This window comes from Cydia pomonella, chromosome 7 (genome assembly GCF_033807575.1).
Source record: "Cydia pomonella isolate Wapato2018A chromosome 7, ilCydPomo1, whole genome shotgun sequence".
NCBI classification, from domain to species: Eukaryota; Metazoa; Arthropoda; class Insecta; order Lepidoptera; family Tortricidae; genus Cydia; species Cydia pomonella.
The window spans coordinates 5,293,179-5,317,967 of NC_084709.1; the positions used below are offsets into that span (position 1 = coordinate 5,293,179).

General features: G+C 37.0%; 1 protein-coding gene across 1 annotated transcript in view; it reads right to left on the reverse strand.

Annotated features, from left to right (window-relative positions):
• Window positions 1–24,789, reverse strand: part of LOC133519641 (ionotropic receptor 40a-like) — a 37,857-nt gene that overhangs the window by 7,833 nt on the left and 5,235 nt on the right. Inside the window, exons 5-12 of the mRNA XM_061853686.1 lie at window positions 18,517–18,676; window positions 17,779–17,885; window positions 15,318–15,411; window positions 9,759–9,917; window positions 4,859–5,012; window positions 2,954–3,186; window positions 2,291–2,450; window positions 1,395–1,491 (exon numbers count right to left, since the gene is read on the reverse strand). Coding sequence (XP_061709670.1) covers window positions 1,395–1,491; window positions 2,291–2,450; window positions 2,954–3,186; window positions 4,859–5,012; window positions 9,759–9,917; window positions 15,318–15,411; window positions 17,779–17,885; window positions 18,517–18,676 — 1,164 coding nt within the window. The remainder of the gene's footprint in view (window positions 1–1,394; window positions 1,492–2,290; window positions 2,451–2,953; window positions 3,187–4,858; window positions 5,013–9,758; window positions 9,918–15,317; window positions 15,412–17,778; window positions 17,886–18,516; window positions 18,677–24,789) is intronic.

Here is a 24,789-nt window from a genome sequence, read left to right on the forward strand (position 1 = left end):
AAAAAGCTTGATTATATCGCTATCGTATACAATATTTTTTCTACGAGTCATCTAAAATAATTTTTTTTTTTACTCTGATGCCTTCATAATTAATGAAAATTAGTAAATATCTCAGTACACAAAATGAAGTAAAAAAGACATAAACGAGTGACTATTGTCGCCCGTTTATCTCTTTTCTATGAGAGCGTGGCTGCGTGTGATTGGTCAAATTCTTTACAGTTGACTACAGCGTATCGAAATGAATATTATAGTTGAGTTGGGAGCCCATACAAGAAAAATACACAATTATAGTATCGCATACGAAATTTCAACCATTACAGTCGACAAGTAGAAAAACATCTTAACAAGCCAACATTCCAAAAAAGTATATTTTTTAAGTACACGCCTCAAAAACACTGATAATAAGGTAACAGTAAGGTGAGTAGATCGTGTGTATTTTTGCAATGTTGGCTTAGCATCTTTATGTTTGTGAACTCGACTGTACAAACTTTTATAGTAATTTTTACTATGGCAGTGACACAAAATGTACACATTATGATTAAATAAAAAATAAATCCAACGCAATGAAACGGATAAACCGATTTTAATAAAACGGATAAACCAAACTATCGTTTGTTTCGTTCAGGTCCTTCTCCGGACGCAGCTCGCTGAGCACTGAGCGGACGGCCGTGCGTGCCCGGAATCGCGGATGTCCATGTTATTGGATTGTTATTTTTAATTATCGTAACAAAAATAATAATATTCGTTAAGGTCGATGAAAAAATAACGTCATGGAGTGGGTTTAGCCAGCAGAGTTTTACACATAGTGGTAAACTTATAACATAATCTTATAACCTTTTTGTGTCGGGAGTTAAAAACGGGGTGGTTCTGAAATGCAAAGACCACTTTTAAATTTAAATATTATCACTTCTACACATGTTTTATGTAATTAATCAAAAAAGTTCACAGATTTCGAATTAGTTACTCCCACAAACCTAAATTTTAATGCAAAAATAATGATACTTATGACTTAAATTAGTCAAAATAATTCTATTCAAAAGTCGGTACGGTTGAAAATAAAAATTCATTGCGTTTAAGTACCTCCAGGGCGTGTAAGTCAAAGAAAAATCAGGGGGCCTACCGCGAATACCGAAATTCGCAAATTGCGGGGATCTTTCTCTTTTACTCTCACTACGACGTAATTAGATTGACAGCGAAAGATGCCCGTAATTGACGATTAACTTCGACTTTCGCGGTTTTAGCCCAGACTTTTCACATTTTTATAGCGCCAGGTATAGTACCTATTAAGCTGTCAAATTCGAAGCATGTATTAGACAGTCAAACTTTTGCTTGAAAATTAGTGATAATAATAACTATTCATCTGAGTGCAACCAAGACAATAATATAATACTTACACATGGTTGAACGTGTCTAGATACGGGCACCCTATCTGCAGCGCGATCGCCGAGTAGCGCGTGTAAAGTTTCTCGCTCAGGTGGAAATTGTGGGAGCCTGGAACAAAGTTGCGGCCAAGTTGCGGATAAGTTGCGGGCAAGTTGCTCGCGTGTTTGGATTGCACTTTTGACGCTTAGTTCATATTTGTTATAACAACATGCAATTCGTTGAGTGTGTTAACTTATTATATTTTGATAAGGTTTAAATAAAAATGTCTTTATGAGATTAAGTACAATAAAGTACAATCTTAAACCGATTTTCTAATGTCACTTTTTAGATTACTATGGCAATGGTTCGACAGGCAGGAGGGAGGCTAATTCAAACTTGTACCTGACATTAAAACGATATCTTAATAATGTCATTTTGTTCTCACTCGCCCGTGCGTTTCGCTTGCGTTAATGCGTGATCGGACAAGTCCGAGCGAAATGAATTCGCGAATGATAACTAACTGCTATCATTTAGACATCGTTTTGATGTCAGGTTCACGTTCGAATTGGCCTTTATGCCTATCTTGCTGAAGGATGTTTCCCAAAGCGCTCGGTGTCTCCCAGCCATCCAGCACAGCAACGCGCCGGCGCCTCAGCTGCGCCATCCGTCCGTATACCTACACCCGTAGGTACCATTCTAATAAAATACTAAGAGATACCTCTTGCTAGCGTCTCCAGAGCGTCAACGTCTAGTCAGCTCTATGGTTGCTGCTCGACGCAACGTTGGCGCAATTGCGCGGCGATACCATTTTCCATAGCGCTGACTAGATGCCAGCGTTCGAAAGACGCTAGTGTGGAGTCTCTCGTAGAGATAGTCATTACGCCCTCATCTGCAGCAGTCGGTTAGTAGAAGCAGTGAGTGTCGTTACCGAAGCGCTCGGTGTCGTAGTACAGCGTCTCCCGGCCGCCCAGCACGGCGACGCGTCGGCGCGCCAGTACGAGCCGCACGCCGACCTCAACGCTGCGCACGCGTTGCACGCGCTGCCGACGCATTAACCGCGCCAGCCGTCCGTATACGCCTGTACCATTCTGGTAAGTCGAAAAGATATTAGGCGATAGTGGGCTACTGCTTTTCCATACAAACGTAGTCCCACAAAATCAAACCCCCTTCGTTTGATTAATAGCTATGGAAGTCAATATGTAGGGAGAAAAATGAGGACTGTGTTCGTATGGAGAAGCGGTCGTCCACTATCCTTTTACCTCCTAGTGATAATACTGATGCCCGATCAAGCGAATTATTCCAAAATTGAATGTTCCAAAAGTCATGAGCGTTGTGAGGATTTCAAGGCACGAAGGTTAAACACACTTTGCTGCTGAGTGTAACACAAAATTTTCACAATACCAACGCGAAAAAAATACTAACGGTATCATTAAAAACCACTTAAAAGTCTATTCCACCCGCCCACATGAGGAACTCAAAATTTGCATCAGATTATTTGTCACTCTTGTGAATAAAATGCAACTTTCTCATCCGTTTTTGAATAATAAAGAGAGCCTGTACAAGCTGGCGTGGTGAAAAGTGATTGACCCACCTGTAAAATTGCTAATGAAGAGCTATGCCGCTCGACAACCAGCTCGTATCCCTTGTATCTCATTGCTTCTTCCAAAGCCTGCAGAGTCCCTATCGGTGCTTCCCGCGCAGGCCTCGCCAGCAGACTCGTCAGGTTAGCCGAGTACATGTCGCCGATGACGTAGGTGGCTCCTAAGGATATCAGGACCGCGACGAGACGAGCCTTGTGGGTGCTGGAAGGTTCTTTGCTTGATGCTGAAAGTAGGTTATAGTTATTTCATCAATGGACTCGACCTGACGAGTTATCTGAAGTTCTTGGAGTTTAAATAGTGCTAGTCATTTTCTAGATTCTTTGGCAATAAGGATAATGGTATTCTTATATAAATATTGTAATATCTATACCATGTTGTAATGGCTCCTCTATACGATGGACCATCATACTGGCCCACTAAGATGGGCCAGCGTGTAGAGAGGGTAGTGGTGTCGGATGGCTTATGGCTCGGCGGGATGGTGACGGGATGGCCACGGTGCCGGTTTTTCGTTTGCACATCAAAGGTAGTGGGCCTGCGATGGTGCGTACGTATCTACACGTGGCCCATTCTATAGTGAGTACTCTCAACCATTGTAGGGTCATCTCGCTGGTCCAGCGCTGGGCCATCGTGTAGAGGCGCTATAACCATATCATGGCCTAATAGCCATCTCGCTGATCCAGAAAGTTTTTGATTGATTCGTCAATGGATCAGCAGCGTCAAGAGCAAACCTCTTTATCAATGTTTAGGGTTGGCGGATATACGTACCCTGAATTCACTTTTAGTACATAACTTCGCCTTAACTAGCGCTGAACCATAATTCCACTATAATCTGTATCATGGGCGAGTATGATTCAGCATTAAGGAATAAAAAAATTATTAAGCGCTAAAATGGCGAAGGTTATTTTACAATTTTTATTTTGGTCACTTTAATTACTATTATTACGCAGCATTTATCGTGAATTTGAACTGACGTCTATTCCTTGGGAAAATAATTGCTGACTGCATTGCTGTAAGAAACTTCATTGACATTTATATCAATTTTGCGGCAGTTACGAGCAATATTGCATCGCAGCATTGCTGTCGACTGCATAGTTGTTCAAAATCAAAAATCCGAGCAACTACATCGATTTTGACATTTGCGGCAGTCATGTTGTGCTGCAGCAGCAATGCTGTCGATGGTGCTATCTGATCGGAAACTACCTTTATAAGCTTTTGCTTGCACTGAACATGCTACGGCACGCCGTGCGAAAATTTAATCATGATTTTGACATTTTAACGTGAAAACAGACGTTTTTGGTTGAAAAAATGTTACTTTTGACACTGACAGAAAGCATCGCATCGGAAACAGATCGAATAACTAACGCATATGGAAGTGTGCTATTATCTCCGAATGCCGTTGGGCCGCCGCGCCGCGTCGCATTCGCGAGTCATCGCTCACGTAAGACACTGCCTAAAACTCTGGCTTCCGGTTTGAGCGCCATCTTGATTGTCACGTCTCGTGAAAGTAATTTATTTCTTTGTTGCTCATTCATATTGCTTTAAGTGTAATATCAATAGTTTATTATACAATCAACTAATGTGGTAGTGCTCCTAAAACCACCATTATGGACCTGGCTCAAGTCAACACCCGGTAATCCACCTACTTCTTGTAAAGTCCAGCTATCGCTTTATAAGAACTTATAAAATTACCGTACACTGTCTTGTACTAACCGTACAATTTTTGTCGTATTTAAAGCTACTAATACCTTGACTTGACTTCACTGGCGAGATAATCCCACTGGACTGATGCTACAATTTTAGAAGAAAGAATAAATGAACTAAAACACGAATTGGCCTAATAAGCAGCGGCATGAGAAAAATGTCAACAGAGATTATCTATGAAATCTGTATCTTACATTGTCTCAGGAACAGAGACGTGGTAAACCAGCAGCAGTTGCTAAACAGCGCCAGTTGATTCTTCCGGCCTTTCCGCCACAGAGATGGCGCTGCGATCACCGCCCACAGCGCCGGCCCCGTCACCAGCAGCGTTGCACACACCAGAGGCCATACCTGGGCATATTTTATGAAATGTATACAATTAAGACTTGTCGTAGTAGGAGAAATAAAGCCCTACTTAAGACATAGAGGTATAATAATATAGAGATAAAATGGGGGAGGGGGGAGATGACCGAACGAGATGCTCTTATGGAACCTTCAGTAGGAATAGCAGATAAAGTGTTAGTATTATTTGTCCTTATCACAGTCATAGTCTCACAATTTTTCCCCACCATGAATTTAGTATGGTTTATGTTGGGTAACAAATAACCCGACCAAATTACGTAGGTTATGTTTGGTATGTTGTCAGGTATATTAAAAAGTGTTTTTAATTTCGTCGCATTGCGTTCGTTTAGTCCCTGGCGGGCGCTAGCGAACTTCTTCTTCCTAGCGTTTGTCCCAGCTAATTGCCACGGCTCATGGGAGCCTGGGGTCCGCTTCGCAACTAGTCCCGAGAATTGGCGTAAGCACTAGTGTTTACGAAAGCGGCTACCATCTGACCTTCCAACCCAAAGGGGAAACTAAGCCTTATTGGGATTAGACCGGTTTCCTCACGATGTTTTCCTTCGCCGAAAAGATACTCATAATGTCAAATGATATATTATCGTACATGAGTTCCGAAAAACTCATTGGTACGAACCGGGGTTTGAACCCGCGACCTCCAGATTGAAAGTCGTACTCTTACCGCAGGCTACCAACGCAAGCGAATGGCATGTCTATATTTAATACTAATTCTATTTAATTAATTTCTAATTGTCCTAACAGACGTGACGAGGTCATGTCAATGTGACATTTCAATTTCGTCTAGCGCATTCAACTGAAACGTGCAAATAAACACGTGCAATTAAAGTTATTGTCGACGTCAGTTGTAGGCAGCTATTATGAGCCGAAATCCAACGAGTGTAAACCAATAATTTGGTTTATTCTCAGAACAAAACTTGCAGGCCAATTCGAACGTAGATATTTGACATCAGAATGGTATTTGAATTTCGCTCATACTTGCCTGTACATGTATTGGAGCGGGCGAGACGCAGGATAACTAAATCATATGTTTCAAATATCATTTTGATGTCAGTGTATGTTCGAATTGGCATGTTAATTTGGTTTATTCTCGGAAATCCGAGCCTCGTGGGGAAACGGATAAAGTTACATTTGATGTTATTCAATTTGTTATAAAATTAAGTTAGATTTCAGTATAGAACAGATCGATACCAATATACACAAATATTGATTATGCTACATTTGTGGTATCGGTATTTTAGGTGTGGCTGGGTATAAATGAATGTACATATGGTTAGGTTGGTTAGTAACATTATACAAGATGTAAATTCAAAACGGGCGAATATTTAAACAGTGGTTATAGGACCGGAGAAGTATATTGAGATAAATGTTGCATAGAGAGAAAATAATTCGGCCCACAATGTAAAGCAACACACAACGTCTAAGTCGCTCGTTGGCAGTTACTATAAAAAGCTCCTATCTCGTACAGTAGGTATCTGGGGTTAAATATTGCACATTGGATTTTCGGCTTCCTAGAGCGTTTTCTCTTTCTCTCTCATTGTCTCCCTATTCTCTTTCTAAAGACCGATGTCACTATGTACCGCCGGGTACTGTAATGTCATGTCAATGCTATGTCTCGTAATGTTTGCACTACATTGCTGCTCGGTAAATTTCCAAAAAATTTCTGAATTAAGTGTAACTTAAAAAAACTTCTTAAATAAAGATTACACGGATAAATTGTATATTTGCTTTAATTTATCGCCCGTATTTGATTTACGCACTGCAGACTTATTGTTATGACGCCCCTGCCCCTATTGTTAACCGTATTTCCACGCTATAAAAAATCAAATTGTTTTTGTTCAATGACTGTTACGGGTGTTATGCGGGCCAGATATTATTGATTGATCATAATATATTATAATATTCTGTAAAGTTATGAATAGCGACAATGTGGTACCCTTAATCATTTTTCATACAAAATTTGTACTCAAAGTTCAAATTCGAAGCCGGGTTTTTAATACAAAACAACATTATTTTGTATTACTTTTACATTTTTTGGTTAATTTTATGCATAAACTAACGTGAACAATGCTTGTTTACAAATATCTCTAAACAGTACATTTACATGGCAAAATTTTCAAAAACACATAGAAAAATAAGTACTAAACTTAGAGGCTTGATTCTTTTTGCATATAAAAGAGCATGTTTTGAACTATTTGCTGGTAACTATGTACATCGTGATGGTGGTGGTGTATGCTATAACTCAATACCGACAATAAGTTAACTTTTGATTGAGTTGAGAATGACACATATAACGAAAACACGACCAAACCAAATAAAATTTACATTCTTATAATCCCTACTAAGTAAATAAAAATGCTTAACTCTGCGTAGCGATTGTAAATTCCTTTTTGACAACCGAAATAAAATCCCTGAAAACACGACATAAGGTTTTCTTTCCTGCGGTGGCAGCATGGTTGTATTTTTCTCGCCTTTCACTATGCCCTGTGACTTTCGTAGTTACCCACATACTCGTACTTGTTAGAACGTGACAGGCATGGCGACCGTCGCTGGAAATTTGACAGATCACATAGCGAAATTTACAAGCGGTCTGACAGTCTGTCACGCCAAAACCGCTTAACCGATTTGGTTGAAATTAATTATGAAGATAATTTGAGGCCCAGGAGAGGATATCGGGTTATTTTAATCAATCATCATCATCATCCCACGGAGACAAAGTCGCGGCAAAAGCTAGTATTAAATCATATCATATTAAAAAAATAGCCACAACCGAATACAGAACCTTCTCCTTCTACGAAATTGAAGTCGTTTAATAAAGGTGCAAAATCGCCGCGAGATATTACGATTAGGTTGCAGGGCGGTGAATCGTAAGCCCCGAATTCGATAAATCCCTCTCCTTGGAATCGAAATGTAATAGAACATTCACCTAGCCAATTAAAGTTCGTTGTCCGTCTGCAGCCGGGGGATTACCAATTTGATAACCAAATGAATATGAATCAACCAGTGGATCTATTCTAGAATGTACTTTTGATGAGCTCAGATTGGATTAGATACCTATCTTTGTTTTATTTACTGTATTGTTTTGTAAAATTTGTAAAAGTGTATTGATATTAATAAATATTTACCAAATCGATTGCCGCTGAAAGTTCCGAGACCACTTTTTATACCACGTCGTTGACAAACAAGCGTACGGCCGGCTTGGTGGAAAGCGGTCTCCGTAGCCTTTCGATGCCTGAAACTCCGGGCTTGGGAGAAGGTAGGTAGGAAGGAACATGCAATATAATGTATGACGCGACCCACTTGCCCCTCTCCGTTGTTCACTGGCTGGCTACGCCCTTGACTGACATATACTTACACTATTTTTTTTAAGAATCCCATACTTGTAGCCCTCGAGAAAACCTCGATAGGAAGCTCATTCTACAGCCGGAGCGTCCACGAGAGGAAACTCCTCTTAAACCGCACGGTGCACGACCATTTAGGTTCTAGGGTGTGAGGATAAACTAATTAGAGCGCGGTTGTTTTATGCGATCAACGAAGCGTTGAAAGCATGTAATCAAGGGAATGTAGGAAAAATTACATTTTAAATCAAATAATCTTAATGACCGTATATTGTTTGACACGGTGAACGCGGCGGTAAGCGCATTGTAAATTTTTATAAATACATTTCGTGATCGCATTCGCCATATTGGCACGTATGTTTCTCGTATCTTTTGTGGTCAAAGATATGCGATCATAAATCGTCTTAACTATTACAGATGTTTAGGAAATAAATACTATGGACTATGGGAACTTATAAAAGGCATATTTAAAGTTAATAATAACCTAAACAATGTTACGGCTTTTTAAACTGTTTCGTACCTTTCGACGTAAAAGTTTAACGACTAGGGTTGTCGATCGTAAGGACGATCGACAATGAGGTACCCTTGTAATTAAACTTCAGGCATTTTTGTCAAGTTGTCGTTGGGATTTACAACTTTTGTATAATACCTGCACATGATTATTTTAAGTGTTTAGAGACTGTTTCTGAACAAAATAAAATTTCGTAAATTTTGACTTCACTTATAAAATCATCGATATCTCGGACACTATAACGGACAATGTGGTACCCTATAAATGAATATGTCTCATATGTTGCACCAGGAAACGTATTTAGTATAATGTAGAAACGATATGAGCGCCTTTATTCTACTTAAAGCGCATCGATAAACTAGCAAATTATATTTTTTGGTGATTAAACTACTTGATTCAAAACTGCAATTTAAGTTTTAGGAATATATGTAATATATGAGAATGTATTTTATTTACAAACAAAGTTAAAACGAGTTTGTTGAAGCCACTTAACGATATTGGTTTCGAACTTCTTCCATTTTCATGAAAAACTAAAAGCATATTATATAAAATCGATCGAAATGTAATATTGTATTCAACGATTAAAGTTTTTTAACACTATCTGGAGTGACTTATCATCTTGAAGATTTTTTTTCGCTAGGTTTGGAGATTTGGCTTATTTTATGAGCTCCACAGTCCGGGCGGAAAAATAATCCCAACTTGTTTAAAAAAATATGTAATTTTCCGTGGAATTAGGAAAATATCATATGTTTTCGTAACGTAAATGAAGTTTTTTTAGGACTTACGGCGAAATTACACTTATATTGTACAATAATAGACAACTCTATCGACCAAATGTCATCAAAATATTTGATATTTCCTACTGGTAGACCTTTCCATGATGTGCCTTACCTCCCATTGGAATGGTCTGATGATAGCCAGGGTCTCGCTGAGTTTGGCTGGTGCATGAGTCAGGAAGGCCCCAGAGTCTGCTAGGGTCAGGAATGAGAATTCTACTGCTTGGAGACCTCCCCATGTCATTGACACGTCACCGAGAAAGAAATCCGCTTTCTGCCAACAAAGTTGTTTAAGTTAAAGTCGCTTTCTTACTTGGTTTACCATTTTCCACCCAAGCTATGGAATTTATAGAAAATATTTTTACACAAATTAATGTTTATTGACTATAGCTCCCTTTGTTAGAATTTTTCGATTAAAAAAAAACGAACAAAAAAATAAAATTATGACAGTTAGGAGCTTTTAAACATTTGCTTGGAATTTGTTTTTCGCTCGCAGCTCTTATAAATAAAATAATATGAAAAACTTCCATAAAAATCAAACGAAGGGACATAGTTTAGATAAAATATTTTCAGTAATATCAATATTCAGAGCGAAAAATGGGGACTAATTTTTTATGGAGAACCGGTCGCCCCTTACATCTTAAAAGAAAAAAAAAAACAGAATTATAGCTGCGAACGAGAAGACAACTTTAGTAATTATTTCCATGGATTATAGTAAATATCCCATAAATCGTTATACATACCAATTGAGACAGAATTATTTTAACACAAACAAAACAATATACACAAATTATTCTCTTCGAAAACTAAATTACTATTTGCAAAGTAAATTGAAAGGGCCCTTGTCTCAATACACTACAATCTATCAAATGAAATGAAAACAGTGTTGAAGTGCAAAAAAAAATAATATTAAATCTTATGTCTTTGTTCAAATTCGTTCGAGCGAATTTGAGTTTATAATTTACTGTCTCCAAAAAAGTTTAATACTCAGTTCATTAAATTGTTAAAATATTTTATAAAAGTCAAAGGCGTTGGGCAGGCTTTGATTATGAAAACCAGCAAAGAGCGTGTCGGGGCACGCATAATGGAAGGTTCCGTCATACGATACGATAAATCTATAAAAATAAAAAAGTCACACCTTCGCGGCACTTACGTCTTTTTTCACAAAGAATAAGATTTTTGGAAAAACTCATTAATAGCCCAACCGATCATGTTTAAAACAATTTTCGTGGGATGTATGTTCTAAGCTATTTCTTAATTTTTTTTATATGCCCGGTTCCGATTTTTTTGTACTTTCGAAGCGATTATTTTCAAATGTATTCATTTTATCGAAAATCTTTTTATGAAATCTTAGTTGCTTTTCGAATCCTATCGAATGATCAGCAAAATCTTGATATTTATTGATTGCTTTTTCACTTTTAGTTACAAGTATGGAGTGCCCCCTCCATTTTTTAAAATTTTAAGTCATAAACTAAAGACAGACGGACATGAGGAAACTATTAGGGTTCCGTTTTTGCCATTATGGAAACGTTATCCTGAGAAAAGAATGCTAATATCAAAGAGAATTTGAAATAGAGGTGGATTATCAAAGAAAATATTTCGACGCATGATTAAAACTTTTAGAACGCCATTTGACTTTGATCCTTATTCTATCACTGATACCACTTTACTGAGCGCCACTTTTTGATATTTAACACAAACGTGAAATAAAAAGGTTCAAAGTCAAATGGCGTTCTAAAAGTTTTAATCTTGTGTCGAAAGATGGCAGTAAATTTACTGTGGCTACAAAGCTTTCTTGAACAATCCACCTCTATTTCAAATGTTCTTTGCTAATATGGAACGCAAATAAGTACAATCAGCAGAAGTGGCTACGCAGATTAGGTGGATAAAATTATTCTGCACACGCAACTATATCTACTCCCTTACAATAAAGTTGTGCCGAGTAGACTATTTAGAACTTCTAATGCTGACTAGAGCTGTAAAGTCACGTTAGTTCGAGCCATATTTGAGTAAAATCTAAAAATGGCCAGGTAATTTCTCAGAGCAAGTTCTTCAGAGTTTGAATGGTTTTCCCTTTTTGCCTGTGTCTCTTTGCTTTGCTTCTTTGGCAAACCAAATATCAGTATAAAAAAAGACGTTAAACTCACAATTTGTATGGGAGTACAATGAAATGAAATCACGGTACGTTTTCTATTCCTGAAATATCATTTCGGGAGAAATCTTAACAAATTGACTTTGATTTTGATGTCGATCGCTTCAGAATATTATATAGGTGTGCGTGCGTGCGTGCGTGCGTGCGTGCGTGCGTGCGTGCGTGCGAGTGTGAGTGTGAGTGTGAGTGTGAGTGTGAGTGTGAGTGTGAGTGTGAGTGTGAGTGTGTGTGTGCGTGTGCGTGTGCGTGTGCATGTGCGTGTGCGTGTGCGCGTGCGTGTGTGCGCGCGCGCGCGCGCGCGTGTGTGTGTGTGTGTGTGTGTGTGTATGTGTGTGTATGTGTGTGTGTGTGTGTGTGTGTGATTTATTACTTTATTTTTGCACTCGAAATTGGAAGAGGGATAAATATCTATATATTTATTAATTAAGTTATATACGTAATCAGATTGTGAAGCGTATTGCCTCCTAGCCAGTGCTCCTAGCAAATGCAGTTTTGATTGTTGGAATAGTTAAAACATAATTATTTTTCCTACGTGTGGAGTAACATACTAAATATCATGGAGAATGGAAAATATTTGGAAGTGGAAAAACGTTTTGTTTTCTGTTAAACATAATTGAAGTATTTAAAACATTGTGTGAGTGAGGCGATATTTGGGTGACTAAGCCACTGTTGCCGCCTTGACCCTACAGTTGACATCATTCTGAGTATTGGTCACACTTTGATGGGTCCAAGTTTGGAGTCTTGCCCAAAGCGGTGAATATTTTTTTTCTTTAATTTAAAAATTAGTAGTATGTATTGTTACAATACCTACCAATTATGTATTTATTTATGTTAAAGAGAACCAACAGCTTTAAACTTACATTATGACAACAAGATTAAAACAAAAAGCCACACTCACAGACACTCACAGGTACTTAGTTACAAAGTATTCTAAAAAAAGTAATGCACTTACGCAAACACACATGCGTACAAAGAGAAAAAATTAAAACACAATTTAAAATTAAAATAGAAGCCTTACAAATAGATCCCAGGTTCCGAACAACTTAGTTCATTAGCGCCCTGAATAACTGAGAGAAAACAACATAAAGTAAATTTATCAGATTTTAATGCTGAAAGCATATTTTCAAGTTCATATCAAGCTAATACATATGTAAATACATGAAGTTTGATGAATTAAATGCATTTATCGCGCAATGAAAACAAAACATAATAAAGAAATAAAAAAGTACGAGTATATATGCAATAATACATTAATAGAAAGAACGCCTACATAAAATACCGCTTAACCAGACATTACACATTAGGAACTTTACAGTTGAATATATCAAGTTCCTTCAACAACTCATTTAGCTTTCGACTCACGAAAACCAGGTCGATTGAAACGCAACTGTCACTGTCGCACTAATATGGAAGAGTGATAGAGAGATACACAGCATTTCGTTGTCGAAGCGATAGTGAGTGATAGCTAGGCCGGCAGGAAGCTATTCTGCAGGGCTAAGATTGTCGGCTTTTTATAATTTGTCATCATGCCTGTCACGTTCTAATAAGTATGTAAGTGCGAAAGTGACGTATGGCATGACAAGTAATAAAAATAGTGACCATGATGCCGCCGCTGCCTTTACTTGGAGGACGCAGTGTTTACAGATATAGGGGGATAGTACCTGTTAGATAGGTAGGGAATATTGAATGAAAGTATGCTTAGTATCTCGGAACAGTCAGTTACGCCACTGCTGATGTTCAGGAGAAAGGTACCTAATATCAGACATTTCACGTCTTTTTTGTAAGGGGACTAGATGGTGCTAATAACAAATAGTTAGATGAACTATAGGGAAATTTCAGTTTTAAGCATAAATATTTGATATTTTTTGCTGCACGCGTTCAATTCGGTCAACGTAAGTATTATAACAATGGGCCTAGATTTGTAATGCGTACTCCGGTTTAGTCCTCACATAGGCACAATAAAGCACTTCAAGGGTTTTAGCTTAGGTGAAATATAAAGGATTTCGTATTATTTAGTATTATAAAGCCTAACGCTTTTAGTGCTGCACTAATAATACTAGCAATGTGCTTGTCAAATATAAGTTTGGAATCGTGAATAACACCGAAATTCTTCATATACTTATGTTATTTTCCTAATGTTACCCATTCACATTTGGGTACACTTAAGAAGGTCTGGGTAGAAAATGGAAATCAAATTAAAACGAATTAGCTTCGGCAATTGGCTGAAAAAGGTTTCGGAAAACAGCGGCTTTCCCGTGGAAAATCAGTGTTAACAATTTCGACAAGCACATATATAAAAGCTCTTATTATACAGTTTTTAACAACTAGAAGGTTCGAACATAGGATGTAGCAAGAAAATAAAGAGTGATGGGATGTCCACAGAAAAAAAACTGAAAAGTTTTTGACTCAATTCATCATACGAGTATTTTTCCTTCCTGAAATAGCAAAATATAGTTTAATTTGGGAAAAATACACTATACATATTCAGTAACCTGCTTAACTTGAATAAATAATAATTACACCTGAATAACCCTTCACAAATAAAACTATTCTGCGAATCAATTAACCTCCGCAAATAATTTCGCTGTAACATGTTTATTATTCTAGGTATTTCAGTTAATCTTTATTAATCAAAATATGCATCTGTAATTTTGCTTATTGCATGAGTTAGGTAATTAAGCACTTATATGTATAATTAGATACCTCTTATTTTTAGTTGAACAAATCACATTTATTAGACGAATAAGGTTAGATTATGTAAGAGAAACACTTGTAGGGAAAACAACCAATTAGAGATACGAAAATATATTGAAAACTAAATTAAATTCGTGCCTCCTGGAATCACCAGGGGTGTCTCGAACAGACGGCAAACGACCCGACGGGCTGACGCTGGTTGCATGGCAGAGAGGACGGTGTCTTTTATGGGATGCAACCTGTGCGAGTACATTTGCTGCATCCCATGTAGGACACACTGCTAAGTCGGCAGGCTCAGCGGCAGAGACTGCCGTCAAAAGCAAGCGCCTGAAATACTCTGCCTTGGAAGCCACCTACGACTTCTTGCCCGTCGCCGATGAGACAGCCGGAAGTTTGTATTTGACATTAATAATTGTTTATTTATTACAAAATATCTGGAAGGCCGAGCTTTGCTCAGAAAACATATAAAAATTCAGCAATACGCGTTTTCCCAAGGATAAGACCTAGCTAGGTCGATTTTTCGCCCACAAAAACCCCTATTTAGAAAATTTCATCAAGATCGTTAGAGCCGTTTCAGAGATCCAAAAAAATACAAGAATTGCTTGTTTAAAGATATAAGATAAGATGTGTTACAAATGCCACACTTATAGTGACCTACTCGTAAATAGGACGTAATAATAATTGGATGAGTTAAAACATAACATAAATTCAATTGTTCTAGTATTTTGCGTGTATCTTCTGTACGCGTGTAGCGAAATCTTATCAGATGATTGAATGTAAATCAAGTAAAAATACTTATAATACGAAGCACCCTTTGAATCATCTTACCCTCTTCCAGATTAGGCCAAGCGTGCCCTTAAAGGTCCCGTTTCCAGAAATCCCTGATCCCTGGCTTCTATCGGGTGGGTCGTAGTATTCGTACCTAAACAAGTCAAACGTTTGAAAAATGTAAATCCACTTCTGTTTTTTCCGGGTAGAACATTTGCTTTTTGAAGGCGGGTAATGCAGGACACATTACCCGCATCCTTCTGATACTTAAACCAATCTAAAGAAGAATTTAAATTAAAAAAACCGGCCAAGTGCTAGTCGGACTATACAGTTACATTATTCTATAAAACGGTCACCCATCCAAGTACTGACCCCGCCCGACGTTGCTTAACTTCGGTGATTGGATGAGAACCTCGAGATTGGAAAGAAATATTTATTTTATTCTGTTTTTAGTATTTGTTGTTATAGCGGCAACAGAAATACATAATCTGTAGAAATTTCCACTGGCTAACTATCACGGTTCATGAGATATAGCCTGGTGACAGACGGACGGACGGACGGACAGCGGAGTCTCAGTAATAGGGTCCCGTTTGACCCTTTGGGTACGGAACCCTAAAAATAAACTTTTATTAACCCATTAAGCTCTATCACGATATATTGTCATGAAGCCACTAAAAACATTTTATTTATTTATTTAAAATTTATTACACAAAGGAGGGTGGGCTAATTGGCCTATTTGACCAATAAGGGCAAGCCATATAATCACCGGGTAGGTTATTCCAAGTTGTCAACATTTTACTATGGCAGATACTCACAAATCTTTGTGTGAATAAAGTTATCGCCGCAAAGTACTGTGAGTTGAAACGTGACTGTCTTTTTTTTTTACGATACTAAGTTCCTGTGTCACAAAAGGTTTTGCTATTGTCGATGATTTTGTGTCCCAATATTTTAGTTTTTTATTCGTTTTGTAATATATTTTTTGTGTCATACATTTTTTTAAACAGAGTTTTGACAAGTCTCGTTATACAAAAAAAAATGAATAATATAAAAAAAACCTTTCCGATGGTATATCGCTTATTCTTATCTTCATGGGCCAGTGTCTATACAAATCTGCCCATCCTCCTTTACAAAAAAGAGTAAAAATTACGGATTTGATGCTATAAGGAATTTTCTACCAGTCAACGATTTTTGATATAACAGCGGCAAAACTAAGCATGTTTTAGGCCAGGAAGTAGCATAGCATAGCGCGTAGCATACAAGTTGAATAACCGTCTTAAAATATTCATTTACCTCAGCAGCTCGAACAAGCCTACTCTCGTCACTCCAGGGAGTGAGACAAAGTAGCTTTATAATTTAGTGAAGGCAATGAATACAGGAATAAAAACTTTACTTGATGTTGAATTTTTTTAACCTTTAATATGTTCTCACTGACTAATGAGGTGAAAAGTTGCATAACATGAGACCAAAGTTATTTTCCATCTCGTGTTTTTGAGCTCTCGCTACGCTCAAGATTCTTACTTAGAATCACTCGCCTCGTTCGTGATTCAATTATAGAATCTTTTGCTTACTCAGGACTCAAAATCAACACTTGCAAGAAAAACTAACTTTCCTCTCTTGTTGCACAAATAACTATTATAGCATCGCACGAGTTTTGTCTTCGAAACTTTTGGCAATAGGTACACATTGCAGTTTATGTCGATAACCGGAATGTTTTTTTCATCACACTTGCTCGTAAACGGTGTTATTATATGCCAGCATACTGAGATGGAATGCGCTATATTATGCCCACGGGCGTAATAGTTTTTTTTTTAATTTCATTAAGCCTATCGGCATATTGGGCGTAATGTTTTTTCTGGTAGGTATAAAATGAGTATTAATTTTAAAATACTGACGTTCATTTTTTTTTGTATATATAATTATATTTAATTTGATAATTTAATTTTTTTTTACACAATTCAATCATGGCTGAATGTCGGATAACCTTCGATGCCGAACCTGTCAATAACGACAATATGGCGGACGAAAGTTTCAAAAGCCACCGTATTAAAGATTTATTTCGCTTAAACTTTAGTTTATTCCTCGCAAGTGTGATAAAACCATTGATTTTTTTTATACCACGACGTTGGAAAACAAGCATACGGTCCGCCTGATGGTAAGCAGTCACCGTATTCTATGGACGCCTGCAACTCTAGAGGTGTTACATGCACGTTGCCGGTCCTAACCCACCATGCAACGCGTTGTGTCACGGGCGGTATAAGAATTACGAACTCGTGTTAATTAAGCCCTCATCTTCGGCTTCGGGTTCAAAAATTGCGCTTGTTCGTAAATTCTTGTTTACCGCCCTTAATACACAATATAATATTTTCTAATAGATATATACAGTCGACGTCAAAGATGTTTACATTTTTTCACCTTATTACAAGAGTAACAGTGTAAACATATCTTTGACGTGAATTGTACACTTCTTTTTAAACAAAATAAAATCGAAAATGGATGGATAGATGGTAAGAAAATGATTTACCGAAAGTTTAGTTTCTTGGCGAGCAGGGAAAGTAACTTGTCGTCTCGTCCCCCGGTGACGTTGACGGTCGAGTCGTTGTTGTACTTCACGAAGTGCCAGGGCGGAGCCTGTGGAAATGTGATTCCAATTCGAAATAGTTCATTGTGTATTCAAGGTTAACAAGAATTTACGAACGAGTGTGGATTGAAAACCGAAGCCAAAAGCGAGGGCTTAGTCACAACGAGTTCGTAGTTCCTGTACAATCCGTGGCACACACAATGTTTTTCAACACACATTTCACGTGAGGAAGAAACAGCGAAATAAATAAAACTGCTGTCTATTCGTACATGCTTTACAGCCCTAGGTCGAAATTTAGGATTTACGGACTGCATCGCCTACCTGTACGTACCTTCTACGAGCAAGTGCGATGAAAAGCGAAATAATAGAGATAATCTAACAATAAGTCAGAACTTAACTCTCCGCCCTACTAAAATCCCTTGTAGGGCTAAATTTGCTTGCTATGATTTCATGCGTGCGTACGTATTTCGAGGTTTGAAGGATTTGGGCTTTGAAGGAAACCACCTTTTATTTCGTGTTAACGAGGATTTCGCCTTATCGAGATTCGAGTTATCGAGTTATCGAATGTTGAAGTTGAAGTTGAGGTTCCACTGTATAATTAGTTAATATCAAAAATGTGACCATCTCAATTTATCTAATATAATTTTTTATAGTAGACAAATACATGTCGATGTAACTTACGTGTAACACGGGTACTCTAAACACCCTCCCCTTGAAGTCATGGTACACCTTGTCAGCAGGCGGCAACACTGGCGACTTGTACAATGTTCCTGACCACCAGTTGACTAGAGAAAGATGGTGGATTTGGTGGGGCGTAGCCTGGTTGTAGTAAATACGGAATCTGTGGAAAAAATCAACACGGATAGTATGTACAGAGGCAAAAGCAGCGGTGGTGGTCTAGATATGACGTCCAGTACCCCTAGTGTAAATAAATTCGATTTTGAAACGTGACGTACGCGTTTGCGTTTAGTCTCATTTTGTATTGGATTTAGAAAGAGCGCGCCAAGCGGGACGTTTTGGAAACTCAAAATCCTATACAAAATGAGACTTAACGCAAACGCGTTCGTCACGTTATGATGTCGATAAAATTTACACTAGGGGTACTGATTTTAATCCGGAGGTCGCGGGCTCGAATCATACTGTACCTACCGAAAACTAGACTAGTTATGTACATAATAATTATGTCAGGCGTGCTTGTAAGTTATTTAATAATAATTGAAAACTCTCTGAAGTCGATATATTTAATTGCACGATATAAGATGTTAAGAAAGCATTCAAATAATAATTAGGATGTGTTATTAAATAAATAAACATATATAGGTATGTTTAATTGCAGTAATTTTTTAATATGCTATGGTACAGCGAAGGTTCTTTAAAGTATTTATAAATATAATAAGCTATCGTATTTTCAATTAGGGAAACTGTAATTAATTTAAGGTTAGGTTTAATTTAATATTACCATATATTTCTGTTGAATTGTAAATGTAATCGTTAGTTTCTTAATAAAAAATAAATAAAATAAATTTATGTACAGAATATCATTTGATATTTACCACTAGGTTTTCGGTGAAGGTAAACATCGTGAGGTAACCTGTATACATCTGTCCAGAAATTCAAAGGTGTATTTGAAATCCCCAATCCGCATTGGGGTAGCGTAGCCACAAGGACAAATGAGAGAGCTTTCTCTCATTTGTCCTTTAATTTGACCTAAAATGATTCACCATAATGATTCATTTCTCATCTGTTTATTTACATTTTTTTTTACTTTAACAAATTAAAAATTACACAATGTTATTATTGTATTAATTATAAAGTAAACACAAGATATCGAGCATTACGCGGACGGCCGATCCCGTAAATATTTACATTACATTTAATTAATGGGAAATTGATTGAAAACAATAAGACAATTATGTATAATCACGTGCAATAATATCTTGCACAGTAAAGCGTGCAAAATTATCCGACACGATCTAATTTGTAGAACTCTAAGAGCATGACATGTTACCTTACATACATTTTATTTTTTACCTTACATGACAACGTACCTAATGTATATTGTTTTTTTTTTATTAGGCACACAATGTAATAATTATTTTAAGTTGAGTTTTTGTTGGGAATGCCATCCAAAGCATGTATGCGCAGCATATACTACACATTAAAGAGCGAAAACTACAACTATACTAACTACACTTAATTACACAATAAAACAATTTTCAGACTCAAAACAATTTGTATAAAGAAAATAAAGCAAAGAATAAAAGGAGATTGAAACACACGTGTAAGATGAATACAAACTTAACGTAATGGTGATTGATGGCAAAGAACTTCTGTAACTTGTTTCCGAGGGATGGCAAGCTCGAGTTAAAAATATCAATATGCCTATGCTTAGATACCAGGTCGTTGTACTGATGGCACATTCTTACAATATTTCTTTTTTGACGTAATAATGATGAAGCATTTGAACAACACGCGAAACTAAAAGCTCCTCATTTCTATTGGACGAAGTTCCACCTAGCCACTCAAAAATTAAGCCTGTCTGGCCCCAAGCAATCACGAAATCCAATAACCCAAGACATCAGTAGTGAAAAAAACTTCCAGACCAACAAGTCGTATTTTCGTTGGTACTCATAAAACATGTTTCGAAGTCCTAACCGGACGGCCAATCAAATTACTAAGTACGTGGCCGCTAGGCTTGTATTCTGTGCAACTTCGTGAAAGACGAAAGTATATAAAGATTGATCACTAGATAGTTATTGAAAGTATTTAACCGCATCCATCAATAAAATTAATCTTTTCTTTCTTTAGCAGATTAAGTAATAATATACAGCAAAAACTAAATTCTTATAATTTTGTCACGTCTGTCCGTATGTTACAGGCATATTACTCGGTACTTAAATATCGCTTCTGAATTGACAATTACTTAAAAAAAAATCGATTGTTATTACAAAAAAGAGTAAATATGAAGGATTAAGTGTCATAGGACAACGTATCCATACTAATAAAATTGACAGCTGTCAACTGTCAGACAACTAATGTGTCTCGTACCCGCGAAATGCCATAACTGTGTACTGCGCGAATAACACAATTTCATTATACAGACTTTATCTACACACTTTTCGTACAAAAAAATGCGTTCAAAAACCGCAAATTACGGCCTGCAAAAAGATAAACCATTTTGTTACTTACACCAAATTTCGTATTGTAAAAATATTAGTATTGCGTAATAATAACAAAGGAATTTGATTTGACCTCACCGTTTCTAGTATTAGTCCAATTAGGGTTCCGTGCCAAAGTATTTTTTTAAATCAACTATGGGAAATGCCCAATATGAAGAAGGGGGGGGGGGAGGCAAAATTTCAAAGTCTAGTGACTAGGTCAAGTGGGATATCATTTAAAAGAGCTCAAATTGTACATTCAAAACTATTTTTTCTTTTATTTTCATAATGAAAAAAAAATGATTTAGGAAGGAAAATGTTTTAAAAAAATACCATTCCCCCTTATCTCCGAAGTTCACCGAAGCAAACTTATGATTTTTTTTATATAATATTAACATTACTATAAACTTTACACGAAAATTATAATCAGACCTTTATCTTGATAACTTTCTTTTTGTTAACAAAAAAACATTTCCGAATTCAGTTTGCAATTTGACCAACTTTACGTGTATTCGACTTGAATTTTTTATGAGATTACATTAAAGGCACCCATTTTCAAAGAAAAGAACAATGTTTGAAATCGGTTCACATTGATTGAAAAACCAACATACGTGCATTACTTGGCGCAAATCAGATAATTTGCCGATAGATGGCACTGTGTACAATTATACTTAGTATAGGTACTTCTGATCAAAAGTCTTTCGCCTTTATAGTTACACAAGATAATTCAAAGTTTGTACGGAACCCTCAGTGCGCGAGTAAATCGAACTTGCACTTGACCGGTTTTTATTGAGTATGTCATCCGCCGCAATAGCGGTCGTAACATATCCTAGAGCTTTATGTGTGTAGATAGAGTATTGTATGTAACTGTACATAATTAGGCTCGTTTCATAAACCCACACTCGTATTTTAATGCCTCTAATTGTGTACCAGTCACATAAACTACTATTTTGTTTAACATTCGAGCTTTCCTGGCTATACTGGGTGACTTCAGGGTCGTGATCCCCAGTGTATTGAGATGATCATACTGAACAAGGTTTCCTATAGGGCCGATATGAAAATCGTGAAAAAAAAAACGACATGATCGCCCATACAAAAGGAGAAAACGTTTTTCCACTTCTAAACATTTTCCATTCTCCATGATTTTTAGTATGTTATTGACACAATGAAAAACTAGGTTTATAGGTTTCCTGTTTTTTCAAAATTTGCAAAACAAAAAAAAAAGAAAAATTGTTTTTTTTTTTTAAAGCGAAACCTATAGCACTAGAATATATTATGCTGAAGCGATCGAAATCAAAATCAAAGTGATTTATTAAGATTTAGTTAGTGGAAAACGTTTTCTCCCGAAATGGAATTTCATAGAAATAGCTCAGCCGGATAGAGATACGCGGCCGGCAACCCCGTTTCTCGCCGAGATATGTATAGTGCTTTTCTCAAACTTGCAATTAAAACAAAAAATTGTAGTCAATTTGTTTCGTGGCGACCTACTCGGCTCGCCACTCTACCAGCGGTGTACATCCTTACGCGCGTAAGTCCGCGCGCCTGTGCGATGCGCCACCGCCGTTGCTTAGCAACGAATATGCACAACAAATCACCGTACCAAGCTAACTGAAGTTAGTTGATGGTTGGATGCCAAGACGTTGTGTCACAATTTGACGTTAAAAAACAAAAAAGGTTGCTTTACAGTCCTAGGTGTGTAAGACAGTATGAAATTTCTTTACATATCATCTTCACTCATCGCACCTGATATGTAGTATTTCCGGACCTAATTTGACGTAAGTCATGTCATCATTTCATAGCAAGTTTGAGAAAAAGCTATTTAATTTTACCCTCTTAGCATGCTCACGACCCCAATATCATACAGTATTGTAAAGAGTGAGACATCTTCCACTGTTTCGACTCTGACTTATTGAACTCTGGACAAAATGTAATTTTAAGAAATACGGCGAGAGCGGCCGACAATCGGGCGTTGTTTGGCGTTTCCCCGGAAAATGGGGAAAATCAAGCATCCCTTTGAATTATCGAACAGTAAATATTTTATTTTGCTTCATAATTGATGAATTGAGAGAGCAACCGGAGATGAAATAATTGGATTTCGATCAAAGACTGAGGCTGTAAAAATGTTTATTCTATTTTCGCAAAGGTCTTGTGATATAAACAGACTGAATTGTATAAGTACCGATTTTCATCCGAATATTTGTATCACAGTAAGTTCAATGAAGGCTTGTGTTAGGGGTAGTAGGCGAAATATATATTATATAGATATACTTAAATACTAGAAAACATTCAGGGCAGGACATGTATGTAGAATGCTAGGTGATAGATGGGCTAAAATTACAACAGAGTGGCTGCCAGATATAGAAAAAGGAAAAACCATAGACCTAAACTTAGATGGAGAGACGATCTGAAAAGTCATGACAAACACTGGTGGAGATCAGCTCCAGAAAGAAAAAAATGGGAACGTTTGGGGGAGGCCTTTGCGCGTAAAGCGCCACGCAATTAGTTAATTTATGATAATTTACTCATTATTTTTAATCATAATAAAATTCGTAAATTCAATCAATATTAATATCACCTAATAGACAGCGGTAAATATAAATTTATTACTTATGGAAAATATTGATAAATAAGTAGATATTATTTGCATGTTTTTTGCTAATTATGTAATTGTAATTATTGTATTGCTATTTTAAAATTGCATGAAATAAAAGGCTATTATTATTATATTATTATTACTAGAAAACATTCATGACTCAGGAATTAGTATCTATTCTGTGGTAAACAGATAAATAAATTCCCTTACCAGGTTTCGAACCCGAAAGTCCCAGAACCTCTTGTTTCATAGTCATGGGCATGGTCACTACCGACTAGGCTAGGAGGTCGTTAAAACAAATAAAAACTCTCAACACTTGAACCCAGTATTAGCAAAGAGATTTTGAAATAGAGGTGGATTGCGAAATAAACTTTGTAGCTACAGTAAACCTACTGCCATCTTTCGACACATTATTAAAACTTATAGGACGCCATTTGACTTTGATCCTTATTCTTTCACTGATATGTGTTAAATTTACGAAATACTAAAAAGTGGCGCCATCTAATAGAGCATAGGCCAAAGGAATGGCGGCATCGTTTTGAGCGAGCTACAAAATTTATTTTGAAAATCCACCTCTTCAAATTATCTTTGCTACTAATAACTAGCATTTGCCCGCGACATCGTTTGCGTTAACTTTTATTATATATTATTCAAACAAATGTGGATATAGTAAGAATATGCCTTGTCGACTTCGTTGACATAATAATAGACATCTAAATCGGTGCTAAGTTCTTTCGATCATCAGATAACACACAGTTATCTCAACAAGGTTCCTGCTAAATTATAAGAAATATTGGGTAATAAACCGGCCAAGTGCGAGTCGGACTCGCGCACGAAGGGTTCCGTACCGTTATGAAAAACGGCAAAAAAATCAGGTTTGTTGTAAGTGGGGCCCTTAAATATATATTTTATTATTTGTTCTTATAGCTGCAACAGAAATACATCATCTGTGAAAATTTCACGGTTCATGAGATACCACTGCCAGGTGGCAGACAAACAGACAGATGGACAGTGGAGTCTCAGTAATAGGGTCCCGTTTTTACCCTTAGGGTAGGAAACCCTAATAAAAAACGCTCAAGATATGATCTGACAGCCATTAAACGTCCTCATATTTAGCAAAATATACATTTTCATCTAAGTACCTAAGTAAAAAAGAAATCCGCCATTCAGTTTAAAAGTAAACAGGGTATAATATTATACTTC